Raw genomic sequence first — 20,743 nt, 5'->3', positions numbered from 1 at the left:
TCAAATGGTAAAACATCAAAAATGTGTTGAACAGTTGATACTGAACCAAAGGGACTCACCTCACTCTGCATCTTCTGAGCCTCCTTTGAAGCTTGATATGATGGTGTCTCAACAAATTCAAGCAGCGATTTCCCCTTATTTTTCTCATATTCTTCTTTGTACTTAACCTTCATTGAGAAAAGTATAAAAAGCATGTAAAGCTCACAATTCCTTATCCAAAGAGAGCAAAGTAAAATAGATATGTCCAAATTTAATCATCCTGTTTTCTAAAAATCACATTATTCTAGCCACTGAGGTTGATCCCTGGGTCCCCTGTAGTTAATGACATACAAAGAAAGTAAAGAGGTAATATATTTAAAAAATTTTAAGAAATAAAAATAATTTAGAACTACTAAATAATATAGTTCTAGGACTTCAAGTATTCAAATAGCTGGGATGTATAGATACATATGATATACATGGGATCACATATGTACATACACATGGTATATATCTATATAGAGAGAGAGAGAACCTGTGACAGCTGGACTATCTATCAGTAAAGCATGAACAAGAAAGAAAACATAGTTGTGATTCTCTCTCTCTGTCAAAGGGAGGACAGTGTTTTCTGGGATTGCTGAATTTTTCTATAGACATTAAGTAAAACACACACAGAGGTTTTATGTGATTTCTTTCAGTTTCACTAGGCATTATTTAATAATATCCTGAATTATTTAATTCAATTACAACCAATCCTTATCTTATTTCAGTTTATAAATTAATCGATATTTTCCATCTACTAATAACAATAACTATAATATATATAAGCTGTCAGAGTAGTTGGCTTTTTTGGCAATATAAAATTACAAAATTAAAATCATAAGAAATTTTGATCATGATTCATTTCATTCAGAAATTACTTTCATTTAAATTGTTATGTTTAATAATTATAATAAAATTACTTCTTAAGTTGTATAATAATAATAATTTTAATGACAAATCCAAAAAAAAATTTCAAAACTTAGAACTTTATGGTACCAGGAAACATAACAAATTTTAAAATTCCTATTTGTAGGCATATTTTGTTTTGGGAATATGACAGAGTGATCAATGAAAGTGTTTGAAGTATAATTACATGCTACATTACAATGAAATTTTATGGGAAAAATGAAATGAAAATAAGAATGCAAAGAGAAGATTTAAAAATGTCCATTTCCACTCCTTAAAGTAGAGCCGGTTTGTGTATTTTTTAAATAATGAAGGTGGGTGTCAAATCATTACAGAATTTATATTCCACAGGATATATTTAAAAGAGTGATGCAAAATTTAATTTAATAGAAGTTGGAATGACATATTTTGCAACTATTGGAACTCAGAACAAAAAAATATAGAGAGATATCAACTTCAAAGTGTGCAAGAAGAAAAATATTTTAAAAATTTGTTTCAGGGAGTACATAGAATTTCACAATTGACTGAAACATCAATGTAAAATATACGGGCAAGATAGTTTTCCCATTTTCGTAACACTTATAATTGAACTGAAAAATTATCATAAACTTTGTGCCAGCAAAATTAATTTTGCTGGCACAAAATGATAAATCGGCACACAATAAAAATTTAAATCACGAGATTTGATCATTTAACTCACATACTGTAAGTTGTTTTTTTTTTTTTAACATAAAACCAATGTATTTTTTTTTATTGTTCAAAATATTGCAGACGTCCCTTTTTCTCCCCATTGGCCCCTTCCACCCTGCCCCACTCCCTCCCCAGTCCCTCCCCACACCATTGTCTGTGTTCTTGGGTTATGCATCTATGCATATAAGTCTTTAAATGTGTGAAGTTACTGTTATCTTATAAAATGCCTTTACAATGAAACACGGTTCAAGCTTCCCAAACTTGGTGAATACTGAGAATAGTGTTGGAGATTTTTGGAAGCTACATTCACTTGTTCAGTGTGCATGTCCTTTTAGCAGCTCCACATTCTCGGTGGAGGTGCAGGCAGTGGGGGGTTGGAGGTGCTGGCAGTGGGGGGTCGGGGGTGCAGGCAGTGGGGGGTGGAGGTGCTGGCAGTGGGGGGTCGGAGGTGATGGCAGTGGGGGGTCAGAGGTGATGGCAGTGGGGGGTGGAGGTGCTGGCAGGGGGGGGTGGAGGTGCTGGCAGGGGGGGTTGGAGGTGCTGGCAGTGGGGGGTTGGAGGTGCTGGCAGTGGGGGGTGGAGGTGCTGGCAGTGGGGGGTGGAGGTGCAGGCAGTGGGGGCTGGAGGTGCTGGCGGGGGGGGCTGGAGGTGCTGGCAGGGGGGGGTGGAGGTGCTGGCAGTGGCGGGTGGAGGTGCTGGCAGTGGGGGTGGAGGTGCTGGCAGTGGGGGGTGGAGGTGCTGGCAGTGGGGGGTGGAGGTGCAGGCAGTGGGGGGTGGAGGTGCAGGCAGTGGGGGGTGGAGGTGCAGGCAGTGGGGGGTGGAGGTGCAGGCAGTGGGGGGTGGAGGTTCTGGCAGTGGGGGCTGGAGGTGCTGGCGGGGGGGGCTGGAGGTGCTGGCAGGGGGGGGTGGAGGTGCTGGCAGTGGCGGGTGGAGGTGCTGGCAGTGGGGGTGGAGGTGCTGGCAGTGGGGGGTGGAGGTGCTGGCAGTGGGGGGTGGAGGTGCAGGCAGTGGGGGGTGGAGGTGCAGGCAGTGGGGGTGGAGGTGCTGGCAGTGGGGGGTGGAGGTGCTGGCAGTGGGGGGTGGAGGTGCAGGCAGTGGGGGGTGGAGGTGCTGGCAGTGGGGGGTGGAGGTGCGGGCAGTGGGGGGTGGAGGTGCAGGCAGGGGGGTGTGGAGGTGCTGGCAGTGGGGGGTGGAGGTGCAGGCAGGGGGGGCTGGAGGGCCCAGGCAGGGAGGCGCTTGCCTGGCTCTGGAGGGTGGCGTTGCCTCTGTGGTGCAGGTGTTCGGCGGCATCCGCATCAAAATGATACATTCCTTTGTTTTCCTCAAAGAGTTTTCTATATTCTCGCTAAAAGAGAGAACATGAAAATAAATTCAGAACAGAGGAGGCTGATTAGAACAACTAACCCTTAGGAACGCAAACGGAAAAGCACAAGCCGCCGAGAGCCGCCCAGCTGCGCCTGCAGCGCCGCGCGCGGATCCCCACAGGGGGGCGAAGGGGCCGCGGGCGGCGGGGCGCGGGGGGGCCCCCCCGAGGCGAGCAGCCAATGGGCCGCGCGGGAAGCCGAGTACACACAGTAAAAGCAGTCGCCACACGGGAGAGTGGCGACGGAACAGCCAGGCACGGCGGGCAAAATCGAGGCAATTTTTCCTGTCATCCTAAAACAGGTGTGTGCTGTCAGATAGCATCTAGAAGAAGAAAGAGCAGAAGAAACGGAGGCTGGAGGCCGACAGGAAGAAGTTGCATCCAGGGGCTCAGCCGTGAGAGGGAAGGACCATCATAAGGAAAATGGGACAGTGGGAAATGATTCAACCGACTGTCCTGAACGGAGAGATTAGGAGGTGTCTGGGAGAGAAACTGAGGAATCCAGGTACAGCTGGTTGAATTTTTAAGGTAAAGAAATTGAATTAAGACTCTTTAGACATACAGACAAAAAAGTGAATTTGGAAGATACCAGAATGGTTAAGAATGCCAAATTTGGCAACTAAAGATCTCTAAGTAAAATAGTCAGCAATGAGACAAAAATTACTTCATAATTTTTATACTTGGATACTGGACACAGTTATTTTGCCATGTTTAGGAAAGACCTTCAGAGGTAAATGGTAATTCTCAAAGACTCAAAGCTACAGAGACTTAAGCTAAAGTTGGTTGCTCAACAGGCAAAGAGGGTTTCAGTGACAATGGCCCCTTTGTGTAGACTGGAGGGAGAGGTGAGCAGCATTTGAAAGGGCAGGAAAGATCTGCCATAGTGACAGTGACACTGGATCTTAGCAGGTGCTCCCGACATCTGAGAGTGAAGCAGGAGGAAGCCCCGCTGCCAGGGATGAGGGATGCACATGGGAACTGCTGTTCCACAGAGACACAGCAGTGATCCCCAGAGGCGCTCTCCAGCAGTTAGAGTGGTACCTGGCCCCCCAAACTCTAACCAGGATAAAGCAAGGAAGAAAAAGGCCCCAGGAAGCTCATGACAATGTTCACATAGTACATCTTGACTGAAGAGAGTTGAAAGCCAGAAGTAACAAAGCCTATTATGTAACAAAGGATATTATGTCTGAAATAATGAACATATTCTGAGAAAAGGTCAATAAACATTATCTCCAAAGCAATGATCTATTTTAGTTATAGAGAATTTCAGAAACTCCTATTTTTAAAAAGTGAAAAAAACCACCAAAAAAAACCTATCTGAATTAAGATCTGCAAAAGAACTTTTAATACTGGCTATTACTTATATAATAGTCTCTGTTGCCTCCTAGTGGGAGTTACACAGAGTAACACACAGTATATATCTTTAATTTATGCAAAGTTATAAACTGAAAGCTACTAGAGCTCTATTTTCCAGGGGAAATCAAAAATTTAATTAGTATAGCTGCACAAGCTCAGAAGCACTAATTTCACTCTATACACTATGCATTAAAATAAAAATATATGATTTATACCAAAGACATTTAGAGGTCTTTAAACACAGCCATTTATAACAAATTGACAACTAATTCTGGCAGAATGTCTTTTTATCAAGCATTCTCGTGTTCAATCTTTTAATAAAATTAAGTTGCCTTTATAAATCTACAAAATTCCAATTCTCTTTACATTAAAATTTAATAGAAAGCAATTCATGTACAATAAATTTGAGCCAATATGTTATCATACAACTTTAATAAATAGATACCTCAAAGTGATGCATTTTGGAGACTTAAACTTGTTCTCCCATGAAGTAATCTTTAAGTCACAATTCTACTATGAGGCAAAAGGTCTATAATCTAAGCAAAAGCGCTACCTGAACAAAGATTTAAACTTTATAAATGGCATATAAAATAAATGTAATATATGACTTTGCTGGGTTTTCTCTGTTGAAGAGATGATAAAAACAACTTATATTAAACTAGGGTTATTTTACCATTATTACAAAATAAAAGTCAATATTCTTGAAAAGAAATACTGCCTATGAGTGGCATGCATTCTTCCAGCTGCCAAATTTTTTAATTACCACCAAAATATTTTTATTGGCTTATTTACGCTTGGATCCTCATGTCCTAAGGAAATTTAACCCAAGTATGGATGAAGAATAGTCAAAGGCAAAATGCCAGTGCAAGGGTCAAAACTGGACAAAGACTGAACGTGAACAAAGCAGCTCAGAGAATAGACACATATTGAATTTAGAAGCATACCTATGAGTAATGAGGAAAACCTGAAACTGAAACAGGCACTCGAGGAACAGAGGAATGTGCGCAGAGGTGCAGGGACGAGCACTGGCACAGCAGGACAGCATGAATTAAGTGTCCCGGGATGGAATCTAATTCTGGGCCTAATAGCCCTCTAACCTTCATTCTCTGCTCAACAGACTGAATAGAATGACAGGCTGCTTTCCCTCCAAAGACCAGTGACAAAAATTAATTACTTTAAAAATCTGTACAAGTATGAATTGCTTACATGCCTAGTGCACTGCAAGAAGGATGACAGTGATGGTGGAAAAGGGAGGATTTCAACATAATGAACACAGGTTTCAATGCACCAAAGCCAAGGGTAGAAATTTCCAAACCAACTGAAGCTGTATCTCATTATTTAATAGTTTGGGAACCAGGTTTTGACTATAGGTTTTTTTAATCCATGACTGTGGACACATCTCCTGAAGACAATTCTTTTCACTTTTCCACATTTCTTGCCCAACACACTGTCCATCTAATCTGTACCTGGCCCAAAGCAGGTATTCAATAAATTTGGATACTTTTGAATGAGTGAGTGAGTGAGTGAATAATTATTAATCTAGGCAGAGAAATAACCTGAGGTCAAATTAGAGTTCATCACCACTGTGGGACATTCTGAGATATAGGTAATGGAGGCACAAGTGAGCCAGATTACCAGCTGTGAGCATCAGTGACATCACTAAGTGTTTGCAACAGCTCTAGGTCAGTTCTGACGGAATGACCCACTTGGCAGGGTATCCAAACATTTTCATCAGAAAGTGAAGAAGTCACCGTCCCCTCCTAGGAGCACCGAAGAAAACATGGGAAGCTTCACAAGACTGAAAGTACAGTGTCGATATAAACACCTTTAGGATTTATTTTCAGAGAAAATACATAGCAGACTAAGACAATTGTTTATGTTGCTGAGGCCTATTAAATACCAGACACTCTGCTCTGGCCTGCATAAAATAAAAGATCTGTGACCTAAGAGCCTGACCCTCGAAAGCCTTGAAAGGAACACAGAAGAAAAAGGGAAAGAAGAAAGGTGGAAAGAACTCTGAAACGTAGTTATTCAGCAAGAAATCTGCATTCACAAGATATTAAAGAGTTGGCAAAAAAAACACACCTTCGTAAAGCAGCAGCATCGGTGGGATGTAAGTGAGCAGACCACTACTTTCCAATGAGTTAGTTATTCAGGCAGCAGTGAGGCCCAGCCACACCTAAGGAAGCAGGTGTGCTCAAGAGCACTGCAGGCACAGTGGCTGGAGGAAGCCACACGACATCTACAGCTGCCATCAAACAACCCACTTACTCCGCTGAGCATTTTGCTGACTTTCAAAGCATGGTCTAAAAACAAGGTTGGGATATCTGAAACTGGATCGTGCATATTTTGAATATCTTTCTTGTACTTCACCTATGAAAATAACATGGAACAAAATACCATCTAGAAGGAGAAAATATTATGCTTTTGCATTATTGCCATGATCATGTTTAACACATCATAAAGTACTAGTTAGCGGTGAACTGACAAGTGAATTTGCACATAGCCACTAGATGGTGCTCATTTACTACTCAATGCAGTTTGAAAAGTTAATTCTAGGGACTTGAAAATATTTTGGTAATTCCTCTTTTTGTTCACATATTCAGAAAAGGGTGATGTAAACAGAATCGAGTAAATTTAACAGAAATTCTGCTTGTAAAACATAAAGAGAAATTACTACTGTATTTTTATTATGCTTTGTGGGATTTAGGGGCTTTTGGCATTTTTCATGCTATTGCCACAAAGACCTTTTTACCAACTGCTTTGGAAATATAATCAGTAATCATAATAATAAAATATTTAAAATAGAAAATATACTGAGCACTTATTCTGTGCCAAACACTTTCCTAAACACTTTATATGTATTGAGTATTTAATCTCCATAGCAGCCCTAGTAGGTAGGTACTTTAAGTATCTCCCATTTTACAGATGAGGAAAGTGAGGCACAGGAAGATGAAGGTATAATATTAAGAGAGAGAGCAGGACTGAAATCTAGGCAATCTGATTCTAAACCTTGAGTTTTCAGCACTATGCTCCAGGTTCCTTTAAGTATATCCCAACTCTATTTGCTTTATGTTTTACCCATACAAAAAATATACATATATACTAAAAAGAAATAATTCTGATATTCCCAGTGGTCCATAAAAAAACCCAGAAATACCCATTTCAATTTCAGGTGAAAAAAAAAAGTTGGTTAATGAACATAAATAACAATACCTTCTACACATTAATGAAAGTAAGATGTAAGTCCCAGGATATGACAGAAGCTGAAAGGTTTAAATGACCTAACAAACAACAGTTCAACAATAATTACTCTTAATGCTTCAAAGGTACTCTAAGCATCCTGCAACTAGAGCAAATTGATCAGTTTTTTCTATGTTTGTTTTTATACTCTGCCTAATTCTAATAAAAATTTAAGACATTTTTTCTTGTAAATTGGAACCTGATTATTTTTAAACACATGAAATGAAAACAAATCTTGTAAAGTATCACATCATTTTCATAATGGATAAGAAGGGAACTGTAAACCATTACAGGTAGAATTTCTGAATATTTCTTTATTTTAAACTACCATGTCCCAGGTAGCACTTTATAATAAGCCTCCTTTCATGGGTTTTATTATATGAGTTAACTATTATCACAATCATTAATTTATGATACTACACATTACATCCTGCAAAACTCTGTAATTTCTACACTTGATCAGATATAATTGTTTTATTAGCAATACTATTCCTACTTATCAACTAATTAGTAATTAGTAACCATTAATAGTAAATTACAATAATACATTTTCTCAAAAAAGCTTCAAGAAAATATGCTTCAGTGTTTTCAACTAAAATTGCTTGGAAGTTATATGATTTTGTTTAATTACAACAGAGCCAATTCTGAGAAAACAAGAATCAAAAGATATTGAAAATAATTTTCTGTGAATTACAGGTCATGAGACACTTACATCACTTGCCAGCTCCGTGGCAAGCTGACTCTGCTTAAAAGAAACACTTTCGAGGGGATTGTAATGATGTTTCTTATCCTTCATTTCATTATCAAATTTTTCTTTGTATTTAATCTGCCATAAAAGAAAAAACAAGATAAATTTAGTAGCACACTTATCTTTAAGCTTTCAAAATAACACATTTGATTTGTAATTAGATCAGATAAAAGCTACCTTAAAAACGAATGATAGCAAAGTTTAAAATTCCTGGTATTTTCACACGTATACAGTTAATTAGGCATAAATTTTTTATTACAAAAACCGCTACTTGAACATTGATCATAAATGCAATTAGGCATGAACTCAAATCCTATTAACAAGACTTATGCACTAAATTCTCAGGATTTTTAAACGTCACTTTCCATTTCTGCATTCCTATAATCTAGGATTAATTAAAAATTTAGACTATAAATGAATTAAAATTTTCCACATTTAGAAAAGAAGATCCTAAGCCCCAGAATTTGAATATTAATTTTCCTGAGGGAATTATTGCAAATACAAGACATGCTTTGTACCATGGTTTTCCTCATCATTTCCCATATGTTCAAAAATTCATATTTAGGGGCTACACTTTCCGAAGGGTCCTGGGTCAAATTAATGTCATTTTTTGTTCCTCTGCTTTAAGTTCACAGTTGTATTCAGCAGCAAAACTATCTCTAATATTTATTCTAAAATATTTGTCTCCTTTTTTATAAGTACTCTTAGGACAACCAAAGAAAGGATTATCAGGTTATTCTGTAGAACTGTATTTTCTCCATGGATAGAGGAATATGTGAAGTATGCTATGATAACTAACTGGAAAACAGACACAAGTTCTTTACCAAAAACAAACTAACAAACAACTACTCAGGCCTCACATCCCCTTTGGCTCCTGTAGCCAGGAAAGGATGCACAGACTTCAGAAGCAGAAGTAAGCTGTTTTGTTCTCTTACGATATTTTTACAACATTATAATTCTTTTAATATTTTGTTTTCTTACAACATTCTCATAATGCACCTTTATCCATATATATTAAGGCTGTGTCTTAAGGAAGTATTTATTAAAAAGCAGTTGGGGGATGGCTATTTTAACATGTAACCCTCAGGGATACATGTTTGGAATCTATGGAAGAGAGCTAATGAAAATTTTGATGGGGATACATTTGGAAAATATTTCAAGTTGGTTTACAGTAAATATTTTCTGTTGTGGTTCCATCTGCTAATAATAACTTTCTGATATTCACATTGCCTTATAAATTCAAGCAAAACCTCATTTTTTCTAATTATTTGGTGAGGTCTCCCTAAAACAAAAAAATCTCTGATAAAAAAAATTATTTTATGGCTTGAAATCAGGGACAATATCTCCAATGGAGTGAGTTTAGGCCTCAGTCACTATTTTCCACAGTAGCTGGCACCAAAGCAAAGGTTTTCCCTACCTGGCCCTCCCCTAAACACACTATTCCCCTGTCATTGCCCCCTCCACACCTCTCTGCTGGGAACTTTCAAGATATTTTAATTGGTGGTGGTGTTTCTGTCTAGCTTTTTAGTCCCTAAAGACTATTCGCTGGACAACAACAGTGGGCTCTCTGAACTGACTTCCACTTGAATGGAACTCCTGACTGGGCCAGACTCCCCAACACCCTCCACTTATTGAGTAAAATATTCTAACTTGTGGCCACAGTGGCCTGACCACTCTCAGCTGGTAGCTATTTATCTAATTAGCTGATCCTATGTAATATGGGCTTGCATCAAGTTTTCTTTTGATTATTCATAGTCTCCAACCCCAAGAACGATGGGTGTCTTAGTTATGTATCAGCTAAATGGCAAATATGGGTTGAATAATCCTTGCGCCCACAGAGCCCAGCGTCCTGTCTTTGTGCACCCTACAGTCCCAGCTGGATTAGGAGCAGAGGCAACACAGAGCGGAGTCTTACTTGAAAATTAACCTGACAAATTCTCATCTGTCATTAAACCTGGCACTCGCTCTTTCTGAGTAAAGTATATTTCTGAAAAGCAATCATCAATCCAAGTTGTAATGATTCTTTCTTCCCTCTACTCATTAAACACTGAGCCTCTGTTGGGTTCCTACTTGAGGTGGGAACAGTGATATGACCCAGACACACTCTGTCAAGACTGGAGTTGGTCATCTCTTTCAAAAGCGAATCTGATCAAATCACACACTAAGAAAGGTTTAGAAGTAAGCTCCAGATTTCTGCTCCCGTTAGGGATGTTGTAAACTGGCTAAGAGTCAACTGAGTTTGCCCCTAATCCTGTTTATGCTAGCTATACTTATTATAATTACATATTTTAATTTAATATTGTGAACACTAGCAAATTTACTGCAAAAAGAGTGTTTTTATTTCTATGAAAACTATGTGATTTCTCTGAAAGACTTAATGAAGGCAATTCCCTGCGAAGAAATTGTTGTCAAATTAAGGGTCAAGACAACCAGAAAGTCGGGAAGGGGATATAAAGAATCTAGAAGGTTCTAGAATTCAGACAGATTAGCAATATAGCTTTTAAAAAATATCTTTCAAAATGCTAATCATAAACAATGCAATATGAGTATGGTTTGCAAGAAAAACACCACAGAATTCCAAACGGAAGATTCATTTGTGAAGCAAAAGACTTGTCACTATATCAAAAAGTTGGTGAATAAATGGACACATATGTGTTCTGTGTTAAAATAAAATGTTAAAATAGCTTTGTAATAGATTTTTTTTGTTTTAATCTTCATCTGGGGATATTTTTTCTATTGCTTTTCAGAGAGAATGGGAGGGAGAGAAAGAAAGAGAGATAGAAACATCGATGTGAAAGAGACACATCAACTGGTTGCCTCCCGCACATGCCCAGACCAGGGCCGGGGATCGAACCTGCAACCAAGGCACGTGCCCTTGGCGGGAATCGAACTGGGACCCTTCAGTGTGCAGGCTGACGCTCTAAGCACTGAGCAAGCGGGCTAGGGCTGTAATAGATTTTATGAGAACTTTATTTTTGAAGATTTCTACTACTGTTAAGCATTAGGCTACACACCTTAAAATTTGAATTTTAAAATGCTGTCTAACCTTTCCAGGTTATTTCTGTAGTGTGAGATTAATTATTTAAAGTACACCTGTCATTCATATTTTTGTAATGAATGTAATAATGAACAAAGTGTTGTGAAATTTATCTTGCTCTAACCTTCAGTGCTCTGCATGATTTGATTCCAAAGTGTCTAAGAAAGAGAAACGCAAGAATTTCCCTCATTAGTTTACCACAAAGTAAACTAACTGCATTATATTAAAAAACACATTTACCAGGCACTGCTACTCAACTATTTCTTACCTCTTTCTGTAAGGTTTGTACATAAGTGAACTAAGAAAATAGCCAAATGGTTTCGATGGTTCCTATCACTTACCTTCTGACTGGCTCACTCACAAACTACACATGTGCACCCCGCATCCTCTCCTGTTTTCAACCCCCAGTTCACACCTGTGTGTCTGCCTCTTCATGCACACTCACACCTCCTAAGGGATCAAGGCAATGCTTTCCTTTGGTTATAACTGGTGACTCAAGCATGGAGCAAAGGATCTCCAGTTTCAAGACCATTTGATTCAGAAAGAGGTGTTGGGTGACTCTGCTATGGTTTTAAGACACAATGTTACCTTTTACCTGAATCAATTATTTCACAAACAAATAAAAGTTACTTACATCTATGTCTGATTTTATTTAAATGATGAATATCATGTCTTATGGTGCTGATGTCTACCGATTTGTTTTTAATATAGAATAGGTATTTAGGGTCAAATTCCTAAGTTTTATGAAAACTTATTTTAACAGACTTAGCAGGACTTTCAGAGGCCCACACTTGGAGAGAACACTGCAACTGTTAAACTACAATAACATAACTTAAACTAGCTCCTCAGTACTGCACCTGAACAAGGCAGTGTTTCAACAGTCCAGAGATGGACTTCTACACCCAGGAGTTCAAAGCTTTCACCACAAGGGGAGCCAGGCTTCATGAAAATACCCATGGATCAGATTCACAGAGAGCCAGAAAAGGCAGAAAAAAGCAGACCTTGAACAAAAGCTTGGCATCATGGATATAGGAAAGAAATGGGAACTTTGATAAGTATAGCTTAATTATCTATGAAAATGAATAGTAAATAAATAGCACAATGCCAAATGTCTATAGGCATCAATTCCCTGAAATTTTGGATAAAACTGAACTAAACACAGTCAAGCAAGAGAATAAAACAGATTTTTATGTAGAACTCATCATAAAATCAGTAACATTTTTAAGTCTGAATTTTAAACAAAATAATATCTTTGTCCTCATTTTCATAACAAAATAATATCTGACTTTGCACCAAATGTGAATGATCTGGAGAAATTTGTTTAATCGGCCTACATATATTTATTGAACACCTAATCTATGCCATTCCATAATGGTGGGTAAAATGAATATAAATGCTGTCCCCATAGAGCCCATCGTGTGGTAAATGAAGTAGATATTTAAAACTTGCATATACATATATATGAATACTAAAAATTGCATTAAGAACCATAAAGAAAAAGAATAGAGTGATGCAATTTAAATTGGCAAATCAAGGACATGACATTTAAGCCAATACTTGGGTGTAAGAAGGTTGGTGGACAAAGTACTTGCCAGGAAGGGAGAGTGAGACATTCTCCAAGCCAATGGATACCCCTGACAATTTAAGTAAAATGCTTACCATTAGATTTTAAAAGCAATCTACAATTTGATTTTCAGGTTTCAAACACATCCTATTGATATAGCAAATGCAATTTAAGAACAAATACTAATTATTATAAATACAAAAGTTCTCCTTGATATTACAAAACTAAAGGGTCCCATTCCTCATATAGAAAAATTCCAGGAAATAAATTAAGATGATATATGAATATATTAACAAATTAACCGCTCTTAGAAGAATTTTTTAAGATGATGACTTTAATAGCTACCACACTTATGCTTGAGATACCCTTAAATACACCAATCTATTTATCTTAGCACATAATATTTACTTTATATTTACCAACTTTCTTTAAATTGCTTGACCATAATTTTATGTTCCTCCTAGGTTTTAAAAAAGGCAACTTTACAACTATGGGAGTAAAGCTACTGTACAAGTTAACGTAGGAAGGGCCTGGTATGTATTTCCATTACATTTTCTGAGTCCAATCCCACAGAGCTCAATTTACAGGTAAAACGGGAGAATTCTGCCACTGGCCATCTCCTGTCAGGCAGGCCTCATCGCCCCACGCCAGGAGCACTGCATCATCATCACCTTCTCTCTCACAAGCCCTCTGGTGCCATCTCAGTCTTTTCTTCCTGCATCCTGCTCCCACTTTCCCTGCTTTCCTCAATCATTTCTAAAAAACTGCATTCCTAAATCATTTCCTTTCTATGTATTTATTTGCCTTTGAGTGCCCCTGTATTCACAGTCTGTCAATTTGAAAGCAAGACAATACATGATCTTTAAAGTTGTCATCGAAAATAAGAATCTACACTTTCTGCCCTTGTTTCTAGTTAATACACCTGAAAAGACAAATGGAACAGCCTGAGTTCATTCCAGAAGCCCTATATATTCATCATCCCAGATGTCTCCTTTTCTGATGATTCTTATATGCCATGAGATCAGCAAGAATGCCATGAAAAAATCAAGATGATAAATATAACTTGCAAATTACAACTTGCTTAATATCTGATCATCCATTGCTAATGAGTCACGATTTTTTCTCTTTGTATATCTGCCTTCAAATCCATGTAGAAATCAAATGGTAAGATTTGGGGTGACTTAGTTTAAAATGTGAAAATAAAAACTCAAATACCAAAACTTTTTTGTAAGTACTCTCAAATAAGATTGTGAAGGAGGGAATTGAAGACCAGCATCTAAGAGTCAATGTCACTATTCCTGCTTTATTCTGTATGTGAATTCATGTCAAAACATGGAGTGGAAAACTATTCTGAATGTCTACTGTAAAATTATTTCTAAGAAATTATGTAGTGTTTCGATGGGCTGGGCAGCCCTTGAAGTGCTTTACTCACAGACATTCATTTAACCCTCACAACAACCCAAAAAAGTGGGTATCGCTGTCACGTCCACTTTACCTTTGAGAAACTACAGGTGGAGAAGTCAAGAATGTGCCCAAGGTCACCCAACTAGCAAGCAGCAGAACCAGGCATTCAACTCGGGCAGTTCAGAGCCATTTCTTAACCGCTCAACCAAACCATATGGCTTTTCTAGAATCTGCTGCTTCTCCTAAAAAATTGAGGGGGGACATCTTTGCCCCCAGAAAAGGCTGAAATCATAAGAAGTCAGGTAGCTATGCTGGAAATCTAAGGCGATACCAAAAGGGTTGCCAAGTATGTGCCAATACTTGCCGCCTCTTCAACAGGTGTTACTGGGAATGAGAAGAGCTTGGCATCACAGAACTTCTGGCCCCTGATGAGAAAATCCCCATTCTCTTGGTGTAGCAATAGCCTCCTGAGTCACAAAGTTGTTTAATAAAAGTGCCTTGAACTATAAACCAATCAATATGAAGCACACTTACATTTGGAAGTCCCTCACTTGTCCCTCTCCCGTCTCATTTTCATTTTCAGGTCTGTCACCTCTATGTGTGGATTTTCACAGTAATATCCCAGCTGGCCTCTGGGAATTTTCTCCTCTGTGAGGCCAGCCTTTCCTGCACAGTGTTGCCACATTAACCCTGTTTAAAGAGCCTTTTCTTCACAATGCTTCTCTGCCCAAAATTTTCTGTGATAATGCATTTCTTACCTGAAAGTAGAGGCTACTTGAGAGATGACAGTTAAAATGGTGAGAGGTGGTACTGGGGACTCCTTTTCTGAATTAAACTTTAAAAAGCTCCCCATTTTTACATTCCAAATCACTTTCTTTTTTAGAACACAATACTCCTACTCCAATCTGTAAGTACAGCCTGTAGTCCAAATGTATAAAACACTGCCCATTTATCATCATACAGCATCTCAAATCCTCCCAAATTCCCATGTGTGTGTATGACCCGCACCTCCTTGCTAGGTCATCTGCCTCTGGTGTCAGCCCTCTCTCCTCTGTCATGCAAGTTCCCAACCTTTATTTGGGGTCTTCCCCTGAGCACAGCCTTCTAAGTCCAACTTAGTTCAAATCTACCTCCTACACAAACCTTTCTAATTACACCGCCCTCACTGATGTCTTCTCCACACTCCCAGAACAAGATGGGTATAAATAACACTTTATGCTTACTGCATTCCCCTTTCTACAAATAAATATGAGCATTTTTCGATGTTTATTGTCTATATTTGATCTTCTGTAAACTGCCTGTTCACCTCCTTTGCTCATTTTTCTACCAGGTTGTTAGTTGTTTTCTTTTCAATATGAAAGAAATTTTGTATATTCTTGATATTAAAATGCTGTCATCATATGCACTACAAATATTTTTTTTCAAATATTTGAATACCACTGCTCTTCTTTTTATATTTAAAAGGTTATTCTCACCCTGGCTGGTGTTGCTCAGTGGTTAGAGCATCAGTCCTCGCACCATAGGGGTCGTAGGTCCAATTACTGGTCAAGGGCACATACCTGGGCTGCAGGTTCGATCCCAGCCCCAGTCAAGGTGAGTGCCAGAGGCAACCAATCAATGTGTCTCTCTCATATTGATGTTTCTCTCTCTCCCCCCACTTCCTCTCTCTAAAAATCAATGAAAAAATATCTTCAGGTGAAGATTAACAACAAAAAAGCTATCCTCAGACACTTCCTTCTCCATATAAACTCTATCTTTTTATGTTCTTCAGTTCTCTTTTATAGTTTTACTCATTTACATCTCTTCACTGTGAAATGTAATTAAGACTTTTGAAACTTGAGGAATGGATATTTTCAAAGTTGAGGAAACTTTAAGAATATAAAACTTACTGTATGATATCATTATTGTTGATTTTGCAAATGTTATCTTTTTCCATTGGGAGCGTTTTGAATTGTTACATGGTCGAGCATGTCTAACTATTCCTTTAGAGCTTCTGCATCTCTAGTCTTATTTAAAAACAACTTTGTTATCCCTATTTGATATATATAGTCTCCTGGGTTTTCTTTTTAAGATTTTGAAGTTATTTTATTGTTTACATTCACATAGTTAATCCATCTGGAATTCATTTTTTATATGGTTTAAGATTCAGGTCCAATTTTATTTTTACCCTGATGGATGACCAGTTATGTCAGCACCGTTTATTAACTAATCCAACTTTTTCCCACCGACTTGAACCAACACTTTTATCATATATTAAGTTTTTATACATATTGGAATCTATTTCAGGATTCTCTTTTCATCCTACTAATTATTTTATCTCTTACTATACCAACCCCATATTGATTTAATTTCAGTGGTTTTATATTATGCTATGGTAACTCATAACTTAAGTTCTCCCTCACTGGTCTTCATTTTCATACTTTTAAGGGCTATTCTCAGGCATTTCCTTTCCATTCAAACTCTAAGGCCATTTTATCCATTTTTTTAAAAAACCTGTTGGAATCTAACCAAAATTGTATGAAATTTATATATTAATATGGGAAAAATTTAAATTTTTATCTATTGAGACTTTCAATGAAAAAACATGCCATGTCTTTACACTTTTTCAGATATTGTTTTATGTTCTTCAGTAAGATTTCAAAGTTTTCTTCATTTTCATCACTTTTTTTAGTTCATGATTAAACTAAAGTATTTAAAAATGAAGAAATTAATATTTTTATTACTAAGTTAAAGTGTGTGTTTATGTAGATAGATAGGTAGACAGAAATCTAACTGCTAAATTCTAGAAATCCTGAGAGATGTGAGAATGTGACAATATGACTACAGTCATCAAAAACGGTTAGGATTTGAGCTGAGAGAAAAGGAAACTTTGTTTTATGCTTAAATTGGACTTATCTTTTTCCATACTGGAATTTATAATTATTGTAATCCTATCTGAAATAGTTTCAGAAACATTATCTTTGCATATTCTTGCAATTAAAGATATTACCTAAAACGAAATATTTTCCGGTGCTGCTAGAAACAAAATCTCTGAATAAAATCATTGTGAAATCATCACTAGAGTCTTACTTGACTAGAAAGTTTAGAAGCTTCAACAGCATGTTCAAAATCCAGTCTTCCAATTACAGCAGGCTCTTTATTCATTACTCCTTGCCCTTTTTTGTATTCTGCCTAAAATGAATAAGTGAGAGAATGTTAAATATTTCTACTTTCCAATGAAAAACTACATTGACATTAACCACAAAAAAATATATATAGAAGACCCTCAGTCCATAAAATATTCCTGACAACTCACCAAATTCTAAAATGCTGACTGCTAAAACAGGAATTATTTTATAATATGGCTATTTAAATAAACTCAACATTTTTGTAGTAAAATAATTACTAATTTTGATTCATGTACCCAATCGTCACCATTGTCTTTATGTATAAACACTGAAAAAAATCAGAAACTTCTGGGTAATTGAGACTGTGCCTTCTTTATGGCTTTGTTTAGTCCCAGGAACTGATCTAACCCTATTTGATTAACATGCATTTGAAGTTAGAAAATAATTATTGACCATTAATTTTTAAGGTGTATGTAGCCTGTTACTCAAATATTTGGTTCAAGTTAAGACATCATTTTTAACCAGGTATTAGGAATGTTCAAAAAAAGATTAATCAAGGAGGATGTCTTAGAGAAGATAAGAAACAGCTATGAAGTGCAGGAAACGTGCCAAGGTAAATGTTGGCAGAACAGAACCTGCACACTGAACAGCAACAAGATAAGATCAAGGCCAAGTGAAGTTCTTTTGGACAGAGAGAGGTAAGAGATAAAAAGGGACCAGATGACTAACAACCTTGACTTTCAAGCTGGGACATCTGAATGTTATCTTATACGCAAATAGTATTTATTGACTAAAAGTATGATAATACTAGCCATAGTCAAATCTAGTTTGGGCAGCTTCTGCATATACCCAACTTATTTACAGTGTCAAATGGACAATTCAGATTTAAAAATAGAGATGGTTCATTTCACTCATTAAATTAACCATCCAACTACCAAAGCCATACTTTTTTCTTGCAAAGATAAGAAGTCATTTCTGCTCAAGATAAGAAAGAGCGATTACATTGCTGACGATCTTGGAGATATGCGTTGCCATCTTGATGTCTGGTCTGTCGAGCTCTGCACTATACACGTGGGAGTCCTGCGTATCTTTTCTATAAGAAATCTGATCAAAGAGACAGTTATGATTTTAAAAACTCACACAGTAACTTCATATAGCCACTAGCCTTAATGTCCATAACATTATTTATCCTTGTTACAATCACCTTAGAGGGCCATCTGATCATAAGTTGTTGCATAATGCAACATTTATTTGGATAGATATACCTATGCCTCATTAACATTATTACATATAAACCGATTTTATACAACATAAGAAATATGAGCCCAAGACCTTGGCACAAAACTAATCTTATAAGATTTTATATACACCACCCTCATATGTATGTCATTGTGTGTAAGTGTGTATACACGTATTCACATAAATAATATCCTCATTAAGAGTTTTCATGCCCCTCATATAGTCTCTACCCCAGTGGATACAGGATAAGCCCAGCACATGAATATAGAAAATCACTTCTGGGGGTGAAGCTGTGTGAAGCTGTATGAAGCTCTGTAACTCTCCAGCTTTCACTCTCCCAACCACACCCTTCTCTCCCTTTTCTAGCTGGACTCTTCTAATGCCCATATCCAGAAATCCTAGTCATGGGTACTGACAGTTTTATTATCTATTAAATATCATTGCAATGACTCAATCCCCCCAAAATAATATTACATTAAGGAATATTCATCTTCCAAATGTACATTTGACACAATCAAACCAAAGTGTGGAAAACAGAGATTTTAAAAGAAAAATACATATAAATGTTGCCAAATGTACTCTAGATGACAGTAGTCATTTAGATTAACTCGATCAAGAAACAGAAATAAGCCAGAAGTGAACTGGTATAATGTCCAATGGTGAACATCTCACCAATCTGTCCCCTTCTCTATTTCTTGAGATCAGTCATGAGCTGAAAGAACATTCGGCTATCCTCCAGATGCAGGTCTATTTGGCAATATCACCAAGGGCTGGTCAACTTGCCCATTATATTACTGTATATTCTATAAAAGTTATAATGCACAGGGTACTGTAACAATTTCAGAAATAAAATTCATCTTCATTTTTTCAAGACACAGAAAGGTGCAACACAGAAATATACAACTAAACATCTATACAAATACACAATTAACTACATTTTGCACAAAACATTTATAATGCTTGCAAACCTCCTGAAATAGCATCACCTGGAGTACTTATTTAAAATTTAGATTTCTGAGGTCCATCTCCAACTTTGCAATGGAATTTCAGTAGATGGGGCTCAAGAATCTGCACTATAAAGAATTCTTCAGTTGACTATTACGAATGAGTGTTCTAGATAATTCAATGTATCTTGTTATTTTCTTTTCAACCTTGCAGAGTTTTAAAAAAACACATTGGTAAATTACTTTTTTCAAAAATAATATCAAGTGTAAGAAATGATAATGCAGTAAGACTTCAATAGATGGGCTCCCTATATATTATATTCTATTTCAATGAAACATTTAGATACATTCCTATTTACTTTTTTAAGAGCTTGTGTGTTTCTCACCATCAAGACTATTTTTTCAACTATGTTTATAATCATGAACTTGTCTGACAAGTGAACAGCTTAAATACAATCAGCATAATTTTAGGGAGAATCTGCTTTCTTCAATATTCCTATTTTCATAGGCTTTACCTTAACAAGTAATTTCAGGTAGGTTTTGTGTATACAGGTACCAAAAGAAACATAAAAAGTAAGCTGAAAACGGAGTTATTTTGTTGGATGGATTTTAAATCTTCAGGGATTTAAAATAATCCAATTTTATTGGTTTCAAAAAGCAACACACTCACCCACAAATGATGGCCAATCAACCTCAGCCTGCACTGAGCTAAACACAAGCTGTGTAAACAAAAACCAGCTCTCAGGTGAAAACAAACCACAATTATTACCCACCTCCAAGACTAGCTGTTTCTATGTTACTACATTCGTATGAAAACCATAGGGGGGGGAATGTCTTTTTGTTTAGAGAAGAATGAGAGTAAAATGGAAACCTTTACTTTTTGAAAAGAGCTGCAACCTTTCAGAAATCTAAGCTGTACATGAGTTACCTAATTATATGTTGTTCGGCCTAATGATGGAGTGAAGAGAGGTGAACAGCACAAAGGCGGCGGGAGCAGGACTCTGAATAGGGCCCCATCATCCATGTAAATTGCAAATTAGAGGCCGGCATATGTGACTCAAAACAAATATTAAGATTGACGTGAGCTGCAAATTCAAACAAGCGGCCACCATAGAGCCACA

At 37.3% G+C, this 20,743-nt stretch overlaps 1 protein-coding gene across 3 annotated transcripts in view; it reads right to left on the bottom strand.

Moving 5' to 3' along the window:
• Positions 1–20,743, bottom strand: part of NEBL (nebulette) — a 342,430-nt gene that overhangs the window by 64,566 nt on the left and 257,121 nt on the right. For 2 of the 3 annotated variants that reach the window (XM_081143310.1, XM_081143311.1), the window contains 6 exons: positions 18,442–18,543; positions 17,402–17,503; positions 8,292–8,405; positions 6,608–6,709; positions 2,858–2,962; positions 60–167 (listed from right to left, as the gene is read on the bottom strand). The exons of the other annotated variant lie outside the window; for it this stretch is intronic. In XM_081143310.1, coding sequence (XP_080999436.1) covers positions 60–167; positions 2,858–2,962; positions 6,608–6,709; positions 8,292–8,405; positions 17,402–17,503; positions 18,442–18,543 — 633 coding nt within the window. The remainder of the gene's footprint in view (positions 1–59; positions 168–2,857; positions 2,963–6,607; positions 6,710–8,291; positions 8,406–17,401; positions 17,504–18,441; positions 18,544–20,743) is intronic. 3 annotated transcript variants of the gene reach the window in all.

The sequence above is a fragment of the Miniopterus schreibersii genome (assembly GCF_964146895.1).
Source record: "Miniopterus schreibersii genome assembly, chromosome: 1".
NCBI classification, from domain to species: Eukaryota; Metazoa; Chordata; class Mammalia; order Chiroptera; family Miniopteridae; genus Miniopterus; species Miniopterus schreibersii.
This window is presented reverse-complemented; position numbering and strand designations above follow the sequence as displayed.